At 41.7% G+C, this 13,638-nt stretch overlaps 3 protein-coding genes across 3 annotated transcripts; 2 read left to right on the forward strand and 1 right to left on the reverse strand.

The window, feature by feature from the left end:
- Positions 1–1,281: 1,281 nt before the first annotated feature.
- LOC134186329 (beta-1,4-galactosyltransferase 3-like) lies at positions 1,282–8,907 on the reverse strand. The gene is made up of 7 exons (XM_062654257.1): positions 8,521–8,907; positions 2,897–2,991; positions 2,704–2,837; positions 2,496–2,637; positions 2,299–2,436; positions 1,538–2,241; positions 1,282–1,470 (listed from the first exon to the last, which is right to left on the reverse strand). Exons 1-6 carry the CDS (start codon positions 8,887–8,889, stop codon positions 2,073–2,075), a joined length of 1,047 nt encoding a protein of 348 aa, XP_062510241.1. The 5' UTR covers positions 8,890–8,907; the 3' UTR covers positions 1,282–1,470; positions 1,538–2,072.
- A 234-nt stretch (positions 8,908–9,141) lies between these two features.
- On the forward strand, positions 9,142–11,329 carry LOC134186918 (four-jointed box protein 1-like). Its single transcript, XM_062655009.1, has 2 exons — positions 9,142–9,805; positions 10,405–11,329. The coding sequence occupies exons 1-2, from the start codon at positions 9,372–9,374 to the stop codon at positions 11,150–11,152; spliced, it is 1,182 nt and encodes a 393-aa protein (XP_062510993.1). The 5' UTR covers positions 9,142–9,371; the 3' UTR covers positions 11,153–11,329.
- Positions 11,330–11,385: 56 nt separating this feature from the next.
- LOC134186917 (uncharacterized) lies at positions 11,386–13,219 on the forward strand. Its single transcript, XM_062655008.1, has 2 exons — positions 11,386–11,721; positions 11,832–13,219. The coding sequence occupies exons 1-2, from the start codon at positions 11,404–11,406 to the stop codon at positions 13,080–13,082; spliced, it is 1,569 nt and encodes a 522-aa protein (XP_062510992.1). The 5' UTR covers positions 11,386–11,403; the 3' UTR covers positions 13,083–13,219.
- The last annotated feature ends 419 nt before the right edge of the window (positions 13,220–13,638 follow it).

A 13,638-nucleotide genomic window follows, 5' to 3' on the forward strand; every position in this document is an offset into this window, starting at 1 on the left:
TGTATTGATCATGAGTGATTATGCAAAGGACTCAACGTTTGCATTCAGTTTCTGATGAAAAGTATCAACAGACATACAGACAAACAAACAGACCGACTGACCAATCACTTTACCCTAACTTTCTAAGCATGCTCGAGGAAATAAATTTATTACTAATATTATCTACATAAGGGTTCTGAAGACGTAATGGTACTGGAACAACTCTTGTACACATGACTAACAAATACCTTCTATTCGTCTATTTGTACAAATCATCTTCACTCAATTTGTCACTAGACGTCCTAATCCGCACACGCCACACGTGTAAACAACGTGTGCATGAACACTCATGTCATATTCGTGGAACTAGAAACAGCATACTTCACACCAGGATGACGTCATGCTTCCAGCAATCTTTACCTTCCTCTGCATCACCTAAAATTCTTTGTATCCAAGAGCCAAAAGAGGCTCCGCAAATGTCTACAACCGTTTCTTTCACAATCCCAGCCATACCCTTGATTTGCATGACAACAGTTTCTAACCAGTAAAGCCCAACATCCGCATCAGACCACATCGGTTTAGTAGCAAAAAAAGTATCATATGACTCATTTAGCTCTCAACGAGCCACAATAACGTATACACAAGCTCTTTATCATCCTAAAATGCAAATAGTAAGGTGCAAAGGAAACAGCTGCTTGCTAGAACAAACAGTCATTAGTGCCGGTAATACACTAGAATGTTGCGGCCATACACCTAAGTCCTACATCTATCTACAAGCTATTGTTAGACCCTCTAAATTCTGTGTTCCACTACAGCAGTACGACTTTCTACTTGAAAGTTCTTCTGTCGTCTCAATTCCCGATGGAACACTCTGTGCTTCTTCTCCACCTTCTCCGACTCCAATGTCTCTGCCGTCACTTGAAAATAACGCTTCACGAGAGGCAAAACGTCCGTCGTCGTACACAAATCGCCTCGTCGACTGAGCATTCTCTCCTCCAACGCCTGTTGATACGTCTTACCAAAGAGATAATCATATCTCTGCAACATGTCCTTCTTCTCCTCGTCGGTAAAGTAGTCGGCCGGTAGCAGAAACGGGTCGTCGAAAACGGCGCCTTTCATTGGACTCGTACGCAAGTTTTTCAGGTCGTACGCGTAGAGAACGAGTCGGTCTCGGAGTGGAAATCGCTCAGCGACAGGAGCGGCGACCTCGAACGTCCACGAGTTGACGTAGGGATTGAAGTAGGGACAGTCGTCGGCGTCTTCGTCGCACACACGTCGCCTGTTCGGGATGCACCTGAACATGATGCTCGTACTTGTCGTGTTTCACGCTAATTGTTCACAATGTAAGAATGGAGAGGCTCCTAACCGCGTGACAAATTGTCGAGAAGATGGAAAGTGCTGGACAAGTCCGTCTGCTCACCGAAACCGACGAAATACACCGTCAAACAGTAACCTGAAGCGCTCAACTACCTTCAGCGGTAGTTTTAGTCTCTATCAAGAGTCAGACGGACACCAATTCAGCTAAATATGAACTAATGATGGGAGGGGCTACACTTACCGCGAAGTTTGCGTAACGAACTAACCAGTTCGGTGCAAATAGTGTCTCGCAGAAGCCCGCCAAACGCCGCCAACGTCTCAAACTGTTTCGACCGCAACGGTTTCCTCTCGATCATCCGTGAGAGTGTATGATCTAATCCGGTCACGCGATATCAATATCCGGGATATTCAATCTTAATTCGATTACGCCAATAGAAAGAGAGCAACGCGGTGCGACAACCGGTCAGTCAACGTGACCGACAGCAATAAACATGGAAGACACTCTGTGATACGCTTCACAAACTTCACGCATTTCGAACCAAGAGTAAATTTCATCTAGTCGTCTCTTCTAATCTAATTAGACCGGAACCAGCCCAGATGGTCCAAGTTCAACCCACAGCTGCATGACCACACGCCATTTCCGTTCGACGGTTCTAACCAAATCTGTGGGCTCTACAGTCAAGACAACGGATAAAACACTCTACTTTGATTGAGAGTCACTTCCAGTGAAGCCTCCTTGTTGCTATTGTGTAACACGTGCGGTTGACTCCGTCACACTAGCGGGAGGAATTGCGTCTCGGTGTGATACACTGCACGACTTCCGGTGACACGAATGACACACCTCGACACACGTCGACCACCACGCGCGTCAACAACTCACTCGTCACCTCGCTCTTGACCGCAAACTGTAGGTTCGTCAGACCGTCAGCGGTTTGCCTATTACGACTGTAAAACGAGAATCACGACAAACGTAATCAACAGTTATGAGCAATCATTGTCTACCTCTGAGTTAACAGCTGGTTGTTCCTGAAACTCGAACTGTAATCTCTCTCTCCATGCTCTAGTGACCTATACCGTCCTAAACACTTATCTCCAAAGCTTGGTTCCGGCCTGTGCAGCTGGAAACCACTGTTTAAAATTCTAAAGGCAGAAATTTGTCAGTACAGTATAATGTATGATAGCTAATTAACACCAATAACCTTCTGTACAAATCATCATCTTCCTTTCCCCAGCCGAAATAGACATTCGCCATCCCATTCATCTTTTCATACTGTTCAATGGTGAACAATATGACTCCGCCACAATACCACGAGAATGGAAGCTTGTAACCGAACTGTTGAACTAGAGCAGAATTCAACAGAAATTATACAATAATCCATTCGGACTGAATACAAGGCATTGTCATACCACAAGTTGCCAGATGTGTTGGGTTTCTCTCTGGATAACCATAAGGATTCTGATTATTCAACGGTAGCATATCAACATCATGAAGGCAGATGTAATCGAATCCTCGCTCTTTAGCCAACTTGAACCCAATGTTGCTGCAGTCAGAACAACATACCTCTGGTACTAGTCTGTGGTCAAGGTCTGCCCTATTTACCTGAGTTTGGCTCTATTGAAGAAGCCGATTGGACTTTGCTCAACAACTAATATTTGAAATGACAAGCTCTGATTGGTCAGGAAGGGCACCATGTGCTGCATTAGGATAGATATTTTACTGCTTCTGTTAGGTAACCATCAATTAAAGTCTGCTAGGCATATCTATTGTCTACAGTTGCTTGATTAGTAACCACTAAAGGACAGCTGTCACAAATCAAGTTGTTGACTACTGTCAGTTCAACTACTTGACATTTACAAACATAATTTGTCTACATCCTCAGTGTTATTTGATGGACAATGGTCTAATGTAGACATATTATGCTGAACTAACAAGCAGGCTGAGCAGGAAGACCATTGGCTTAGCCCAAGGACACAACAGTGACCACTGACAATACTTACATAACAGTAAAAAATCTAGCACTACTAGTTTACTCCACTTTATTGTGTTGACAGAGAGGCAATCTGTCTGTGTATCGTTTTGCTTGTTAGCAGCACTGAGGTCAAAGGTATAATATTCTCTCTACACTGTACCAGATATGAGCATCTGACGTCAGTGAGTAGTTTTGAGCTATACATCAACAATTGCTAAACCCTTTCCTAGACACTGCACTTACTAGTTTCACACAGACAAACAGACATAACAAGACAAAGCGCATCCATTGAACTCTTTAAAAACTGAATCCTTTCTAACGAATATTTGTTTGTAAATTACTGTACTTGAATAGAAGTCTAAACCCTTAGCTATTGCGTATTTAAACATTTACGGTTTACCACAGACAGTACATACAAAGAACTTTCGGGGTACAACATACATGTATGCTAATTCAACAATTCTTTTGTACACTCCTTACTTTCTTAAATAATTCATTTGAAAATTTACAAAAAGTTACCCACATGCAAATATTCACATACAAATAGCGATATCTACAGCAGCAACACTTGAACAGTAATCTGTTAAGGCTTAAGCACCAGTTGTTACAAAAGAACATGAACTGCTGCTAGCAAAAAGAGTAAACTGGCTGAGTTTAGATGTAAAATCGGGTACTACAGAAATAATCACAGACAGTAATGATATTTCAATCAGATAGTTGAATTACACTATACATACACAGACAGACAAACAGACCGACAGACAGACAAACAGACCGACAGACAGACAAACAGACCGACAGACAGACAAACAGACAGACAGATAGACAAAGATTCTTGCACTTAATCCCGATGAATTTCGTTTGGCAGCATCTCTGAGGTTGGACATACCTGCACCTTTTGTCAACTGGAACATCCAGTGTGAATGTGGCAAGTGGCAGATGAATATCATCTTCTTATATACAAACATGGAGGTGGGCCTGTGTGGCAGCATGATGAAATTATAAATGCAGAGCACTTGTCTACATGAATTAAAGATTTATCACACGAAAGAACATCATTGTGTACGACTCTGGGTGTAGCTATGACCTTAATGTAGCCACGGCTCATCCTTTCAGCCAAGACACTTTAAAGCAGGCAGCTTATACGAAGGTTTTGCTGCAGCAAGAAGGGAGGAAAGGAAGATGATCAAATACAAAAAACAACAACTTGCTGGCAATACATCAAGCCTCAATTTCACTCCTCTGGTATTTCAACATTTTTGGAACTTGGGGATCAGAAGCTACCAATTATTTATACAAACTAGCCAGAAGATCAAGAGACGCTGAAGGCTATACAAATGAAGCTGACTTTAGAGGTTCTGGAGGAAAAAATTCTCAATAATCTTACAATGATGTAATGCTAAATTCATCCTCCACAAACTGACTCGTATCTTTCCTGGAGAAGTAGATGAGAACATATACGATAGAGACTATCAAAGTAGCTTGCGTTAAACTAAGGTAAACTCAGTAGCTTGTTTGCATTTAGTGTTAGAAATGTAACGTAGAGTTTGTGTTTCAATAAACGAAATTGACAGACAGACAGACAGACAGACAGAAGACACAAGTTGACTGAAAAACAAACAAAATGTCAAGTTCAGTATATGATTGACAATTGTTCAATCAAGGGATGCAGCTCGCTTGAGATCCCTTCAAGGAAAGGGCTCAGGAGCCTGGCTAGATGCTATCCCCACCTCAAGAAAGCTTGTAATTTCTCTTGGACTTGGAAGCATTAATGAGGTTGGGTCTATGTTTACCCCTGCCTCAATCTATACTTGAATGCGATTGTGGAAAGACACTGGACACCGATGGATACCACCTCATTACTTGCAAGACAGGAGGAGATTCAGTTTGGTCACACAACTCAATGGTCTCTGCTTGGTCCGAACGTTTAAAACGTGTGTCACTTCCTCACACTATTGAGCCAAGAGACTGTTACAGCAGCTCTTAATCCAGACCTGACATAGATGTCCATAATGCAACTGACTTCAACGTTGAACTTGACATCTCTCTGGCACACCCGTGGAGCTCAGAAGTAATTTCACATGCAGTCACAACGGATGGACCAGCAGCTTCAAAAAGGGAAGAAAAGAAGATAGAGAAGTACAGCAAAGATTGGCACACTGGTGGAGATTCTCCTTGCTTGATTTCCTTAGTTTTCGAACATTTTGGACATTGGGGAATAGTGGAGAGAACTTTCTTCACCAGATCTCACTAAGATCACGTGATAAAGATGGAAAGCTGAATTCGATTGAATTTGAAACGTGCTGGAGGCAAATACTGTCGATAACATTACAACTTTGCAATAGCAGTGTTTTAGCTAAAAAGATTGACAGAATAGTTTGTAGTAACGACTCTGCAGATGATAGCTACAAACATCAGATGGCTGTTCATTAGAGTTTTTCTTCTATGACCACTATGGTCGTTTATCTTGAACACTGAGTGGTATATGTAGCCTTTTCTGTATTAGTGCTAATGTTTTCAATAAATGTTCTTTCACAGGCAGGCAGGCAGGCAGGCAGACAGACAGACAGACAGACAGACAGACAGACAGACAGACAGACAGACAGACAGGAAGACAGATAAACACATTAGCAGACACACAGACAAAAAGACAGCAAACGGAAAGACGAGCCTGAAAATGGAAGACAAGCAGACCGGAAGACAGGCAGACAAGAGAAAGGCAGATCAGAGACAGACAGACAGGAGACAGACAGGAGACAGACAGACAGGCAAGCGAACAGGCAAACAGACAAAATTTCAATATACAAGTGCACCCATGGCCGTTTGCCTGTATTCTATAGCACAAACCTACAATCAATTAAACCATCAAACACTAATTATGTGCAAGTATATATCTGCACAGCTAGAATGTGCAAGGAAATACTATAAAGAGAAAAATGTTATAGTTAATTAATAATGTTCAGTCAAATAGTAAACAGTACATTCCTCCAGTCAAAGATGCTTCTTTGCAACACAGGCACAGAAGCAGACACGAAAACAAGCAATACAACACCATGAAGGTGCCAGCTTGTGGGTGACCAAGAAATCTACCACAGGAAACCAGAACGATTCCTCATTTCTAATAACCAACCACATGTCATCAAACTTCTGGTCTAAAAGACTCCTCACTTCATTGTGATTAATTAATGTCATCAAGGCACTCAATTTAATAGACAATCAACAATAAGAAAGACACCTGTTTTACATACAGTCTGTGACATCCAATGAGGTGTGAAACATTCCACTGATTAAAACACTGCATCACTCACACAAGGCATCTACTCACCCCTGAGGCGTTAACATCTTCCTAAATCACTGATTTGGCCAGTGTTGTAAAGCAGCCACCTTCCGACTACTATAAATTGAGTAACCCTCACTGTGCATGCATGCCGAAACCATGTTAGAGTAAGTTGTTCCATTGATATTAAATATAGAGTTCCTACTAGCAAGTGCAGTAAGTACACTAGCAGTTATATGCATTACACACAGGAATCATCTAGCCTCGACACTAGGCCTTCTCCAGTTTCGGCAGTCCTTCCATGTGAGTCTAGCAATAGAGTTGTAAAAGTGAAGAATCCTGTACTTCCTTCATTTTACAGTGACAAGGTCATGTGAACAACCCTGTTGCTAAGCTCGAATAAAACGATTGCCCAAAGTGAAGGAAGGCCTAGCGTTGAGACTAGGAATCTAGTAAGTTCAATGCATGTGGGTACACAATACATATTAATTAACACATTATCCTATATATAATTGTGCTACGACGTCCATAGGAACGTCAAGCAGCCAAACGGATGGACCGCTCAGCACATGACGGTACCGAACAAGTGCGATTCTGACTGGGCAGCAAATGAGCTAATCCTTTGATATTGAAGCGTCAGCTCTGGCGCAACAACTTCCTTAGGAAACTCTCTAGGCGTCAGCTGTAGACCTTCTCCTTATAGTGTTTCTACGTACTTGAAAAAGGGTTAACTCCCGCGCCTTCCATGTATACGTACCCACGCAGTGAAGATCTACCACAAAGCATAACGGAAGTTGCACTACAGCCGATGCCTAGTAAGCCTACTAATGGAAGTAGTACTGCGCGTACATAGTAGTGACATACGCAGTACTTCCCTGCATTTCGCTATAAACACAAGAAGGAAGGAAAGAGAAAGAGAGAGACAGTACACGTAAAATTCTGCGGGTATTGGCTAGTTATTACCATTACACATAATAACAACAGTTAGGTATACTCAGGGTTGTCTCTAGCATACAAGAGGCACGGCGCTCCGCCATGCCTTGGCTTCCACTTGGTACAGGCCCCCATGCTTTGCTGTATGAGTAGGCAGGGATTAGCTATGAAGACAATGGACTTGAATTTGTATTTTGAAAAGTGGGAAGTTGTTTCAGGCTAACAAGTAGTTCCTGGGATGCTTGGTTTGAAGATAAGACCAATTAGGACAAAGACTGCCATATGGTATGAACTCAATTGTAATAAATGTACTCAAAGATAAACATTGGTGGTCTTGCACGCTGCCCACTATTTAGGTCAGTATTTGATGGTAACAAATGAAGTCTATAGATATCTGGCCTTCCTATCCTATAAAAGAAGGTTCTCAACTTGTTGAGGTCTGGAAATTTTCCCACTCGCATTAATATAGCTATCATGTGGTCAAGCACAGTGAAATATGACAGAGAGAAACTTTTTAAAAAAGATAAACCACTTTGTTCCTTTGGTGCCTGAGCATTCTGTGACAACAGTTTGTGGCATCTCAGCGTAAGCAAACCTGCATCAAAGCTTTTGTGGTCCAACCATAAAAATTGGAATAGGCGGGGCCAAAACTTAAGGTGGGCGTGGTTATTTCCGCCCTTCCAAAATCCTGGGAACACCCCTGTATTCAGTAATATTCAAGTTATTGATAAAGCTATGGATTTATAATAATGCTAGAATGTGTTTAGCTAGAATAGCACCAGAGTGTAAAAATCGGCCAGTCCATAGGAAATTTCAAAAGAATTAACATCTAAACACATTCTAGCATTATAAATCCATAGCTTCGTCAATAACTGTTCATGCATATTACTAACTGCTGTTATTGTTATTATACTAAATTCAGAAATATAAACAAAAATTAAAACTTAAAAAAATAAAAATAGAAAATTAAAAAAATTGAATAAATTATGTAGTGTGTACGCACATACATTGAATTGTTTGACAAATTACCGTAAATACTTATACCTTCACGAACTCTTTCAAATGAGCCTCTCGGTCACGGAACGGAATGACAACAGCAAGCCTATGACCTGCACCTTTCCCTCTCCGCTCTCCACCGGTCGCTCGTTCCTCCTCCGCCACACCCTTGCCCCGCACACGCACACCTCCTACTACAGCCTCGTGCCTCTCAGTGCCTGCACCAACAGCTCGGTGTGTCGTTTGTGGTCGAATTTCGGCGTTTTGTGCTCGACTAGTGCGACTAGAAGTCGCTCTGCTACCGGGTAGAACGCTCGATTTCCTTGATGATTCCCAGAACAGAAGCAACGCGCAACAGCATGAGATTAGGAGCAAGCATGCCACTAGATACTTGACTAGACGTCGCAGACGTGCCATAGAGACGACAGCTACCGCATTGACACGTCAAACACGTGACTAGACTATAGTAGTTGGTATCAACGAGTGATTAGGCGTGGTTGCCAACAAAGTCGCGTGCTATCCACGTGTGCGACTGTTGCTAAATTTGTGTGTGCACACACGGGCATGTTTAGATGCGTTCTCTCAGTGGGCGGTAGCAATTGACCGCAGATATGTAACGTGTCATTTCCGACCAATCAATGCACTAGGTTCTCATTCTTCCCCCGCCTGATTTCCATGCACGACACATCAAAGTCTTCGCTCCCAATAATATAATCCATAAAATAATATTAGATGTTGCAATCCTGACATAGTCACTGCCACACGCGACGACCAGGAAGACAGAAGAGGCAAATGCTGGTCGTCTAGAGCGCGCAGGAGAGCAACAATCGAGCAACTTCAGTTGAGTCGCGAACTGATTAGAATCAGTGTGAAAGTTTGTCACTTCGAGGGTGTTGAGTATGTCGCCACCAACAAAACAACGAGCCGCAACGATGTTGCTGCTACTTCTTTTCTCTGTCATCATCATCAGTGTTCACTCTGACAGCCAGGAATCTAATTTCGAATTCCAGACAACAAAATTTCGACGGACCTCAGAGGGACGACGCCAGACATCCACATCTAGACGCAATACGAAGAAGGAAGTGACCATCATAGCAAAGACACGCAGGAGATTGCAACGGAATGTCAGCAGTGTGACCACATTCGTCGACGGTGTGCCGGTCTGGAGCAAGGAGTCGGAGATGTTGATGCCCGAGGGGTTTTCAGACCGCCGCGTTCGTCGGTGGCAAGAAGAAACTCGCCGTCTGCAGATCAGAACGATTCTGCCGGGTCAATGCGGACGGTCGCCTAATGCTCTCGTCGTTTTTGACGATGGAAGGAAGGCATGCAGCAGGTAAAGTGCATTCTTGATTCAATAAATTCATTATCTTGTAATAATTCCGGGTTTCGGTACGTATGCGTAACCAGGGATGGCTGCTTCAGGCAGATGCTGGGAACCCTTGCACTTTACATTATGGAGCTATAATAAGACTATAGATAGAGGCGTGCAAATCAATGCCAACCCTTAGTCAGTTGCTGGTGTGAGGAAAAAATGTATAAATGGGCATTCAGTTGTAGAGAGGATGCTAATGGTTGTATTTCTTACTAAATGTTTCGCTCTGGTCTCAGCATGCAGCCAGATCACTAGATCACGTGTACCAAGTGTACGTAGATCACCATGGTACTGCACGTGCTCTCGCTAGGGTGGAGTCACCTACCGTGTGAATCAAGCACAGCCTACGCATGAAGACCAAGCTAAAAAGAAACACACTTAGACAAACTACGGATAACATAGATTTGCATACATAGACCAAACTAAAACAAAAACACTTAGGCAAACTACAGATACATAGATTTGCATACAATTCTATATTTATTTCAATTTGAGTGAACGATTTGCATTTGATTCGTAAATATTTCTAAATGTATAGAACATTTGTTATTATTTTGTAGAATGAGAAAAGATGACAATGCCATCATGGGTGATAGCTACTCATTTGCTCTCAGTCGCCTGCTTGGCACCCATTATGTACCCAGTACCATATTGTCAGACATAAGAACTGAACAGTGGAGAGCAGCTGCTTCTTATTTCAAGAGTTATGGAAAGGATGTCTTTCCATTTGTTCTTGTGACAGAGTGGATCAACAATGCAGGGAAAGCGTATGTTCCACAGATACTGAGAAGGACGCACAGTCATGTCCGACCAGATGAGACATTAGCCAGCCTGAGGAGTGATGAAATTCGGGATCTTATGCAGTGGACTGACATGGTGTTGTTTGACTACCTGACAGTGAACACAGATCGAGTGATGAGTATGTTGTATAATGAGCTGTGGAGCAAGGGGATTATGGAACGGCCAGTCCCTAACTTGCTTCAAGAAAAAGATGGCTTACTATTATTCCTTGACAATGAGCTTGGATTAATCTTTGGTCAGACCACTATTGAACAATTAGATGTATATAGAGCACTTCACAATCAAATGCTGAACAGTACGTGTGTATTCAGACTAAGTACAGTTGAGAGAGTCAAAGAGTTGTCACAGTCAAAAGACATTGGGAGGACAATCAACGAAATGTTAAAACATTTGGATCCACTAGCTAAGGAGCTGGGCTTATTGGTGACAAAATACACTGACAAACTGCAAAGTAGAATTGATGATGTGTACAGACACATGAAGACTTGCTATAACACAAGCAAGTAACAATATTAATGATCATACTTATCAGATGAACTGATAAGTATATGCCAGTACATGTATAGTTTGGTGACTTGGCAAGATGCTATTTATTACTTACAAAATATTGATACAATAAATACAAACATGTGAATTTGTTTAAAGTTTACATTCATTTATTTCAAGATGATTTTAATAAAATAACTCGTTCATTAACTTGTCCATCTATTTTTGGAGAAAGTCCCGGCTCATAGCTGACCACGTGTGCAAGAAGCATCATGGCTGCAGTTAAGGTAGTTGCTGGAACTGCTGAAGCTGGGTATGCTAACGGATCAAGACACGAAGCTCGTTTTAACAATCCAATGGAAATGGTACTGAAGCCTGATCGAACACTGCTAGTTGCTGACAGCGGAAATCATTGCATCAGACAAATAACAGCGGATGGCGTGGTTACACATTACGCTGGAAAAGCAGGGATAACAGGGAACACTGACGGTCATAGATTAAAGGCACGTTTTAACACTCCAACGGGTCTTTGCCTTACAAAGGATGGCTCTTTGATAGTTGCAGACACTGACAATGGCACCATTAGAAAGGTAAGGTAATAATTAATTAATTTGACGTCTCCACTAGATTAGTCAAAACATCTACTGTACAATGCTTTATTTGATTCACTGTTTTGTATTTTGTATTCAACGTGGTAAAGATTGACTCACAAGGCATTGTGAGCACAGTAGCCGGGAAGGCTGAGAGGACTCGGATGAAGGAGACTTATAAAGATGGTCCAGGGTTTGAGGCTAGGTTCTGTAAACCTACCAGTGTGGAAGTCTGCGAAGAACCATCTGGCAAAGACTTTATTTTTGTCAGCGACAATGCATATCATTACTCTATCAGGTATGGGTACTTACGGAAAGTGACACTTGAAGAGGGTGATTACCATGTTACTACAATCAGCAGCAATGATAATGGATATTTTCAATGTCCAAAATTTGCCAAAGCGTCAGAACTGACGTTGAATTCTCCGGATCAAATATGCAATTCAACCTTGCAAGACTTCTCCTTCTACGTCATTGATAAGTGTGATCAAACACTTATTAGAGTCTCATTCAGCAGCAGCACAGATGAACTTGTTGTCTTCAAATCAACTTGCAGTAATATTCCACAATCTCATCATGGTCACTGTGGAGTGGCAGTTGATTCTTCTGAAAATGTGTATGTTGTTTCTACTGCAACAAAGGCTGTTGGAGTGTTGTCTCCGCTAGGTGTTTGGGGCACCTTAGTTCTTAGTAATGCCACAGATTTGCTATCTCCATCTCGGCTCCTGTTTGACGTAGAATCAAACTGTCTGTTTGTGTCTCAACAGCACAGCATACTCAAAATTGTTCTACCCATGACAAGACAGTCTATTCCAGATTGCAAATTAATTCAAAGTCTGGGCACAATCATTGATAAAGGCAATGGAGCTGACGTTGTCATCACAGTTAGTGAGCGTAAGCTCCATGCTATTAAAGAGATCTTGTGTCAAAAATCTCTCTATTTTCAGCGAATGTTCTCTACTCCCATGAGAGAGTCTGCACGCAAATCTCAGTCCTCATCTATAGCCATTCATGACTCTTCTTTTGAAGCAGTGAGGGCTGTTATATTTTGGATAATGTTCGATGTCATGATACTAACCACTGAATCAGATGTTGACAATATTGTTGACACTTTCCGTCTAGCTGACAGCTACCTTCTTAACGAGTTGAGAGACAAATGCGCTGCACTCCTTATGAGATGCATTGGTATGGCAAACGTGTTTGACCTACTGAATCTGGCTGAGAAGACATCACATGTGCTGTTAAAGATGGCTGCCATTGACTTTATATTGGAAAACTTGAAAGCGGCTAGGAGACAACCCAAGTTCAATGACATAAACACTGAAGTCATGAAGCTTATTCTGAGTCAAGTCAAACTTTGACTATTTCTACTAGCACTAATGTTTTCTGATCACAAATTGAATTTGCTATGTTTAGAAAAATGAGCACAGTATAAACACACATAAATAAGATCAGAAGATGTACATCATGCATTCCTTTGCAGGTAGGACATCAAGCATAACCAGCTTCTTATTGGCATGTAGAGAATAACCAACTTCAGCCTAGCAATTCTCTGTAGCTCTGCTCATTGTATGAGACATACCTCTTCCAGACTGACTGCTTACAGCACTATTACGTATTTGGAGACTTTAATTCTGAGGTTGGCTGTGCTAGACAGTAAAACCAAAACTATTTGAGAAAACTAGTTATCAACTAAAAATGAAATTACATTGTCAATACCCTACCAATTTGTTCACAATATCAAAAGATATTTTGAAAGAAATTGACAACATTTTGAGTAAATATTTTTGCAACTTTTGGTACTCAATATGGTACAGCTGTACCTAGACTTACCTTGCTCAGTGTATTATTCTATGTTGAGATAAACTATCTTACATAATCTTCATTTCCAATATTGTTTTATCTCCCATCACAGTA

This window comes from Corticium candelabrum, chromosome 11 (assembly GCF_963422355.1).
Source record: "Corticium candelabrum chromosome 11, ooCorCand1.1, whole genome shotgun sequence".
Lineage (NCBI taxonomy): Eukaryota > Metazoa > Porifera > Homoscleromorpha > Homosclerophorida > Plakinidae > Corticium > Corticium candelabrum.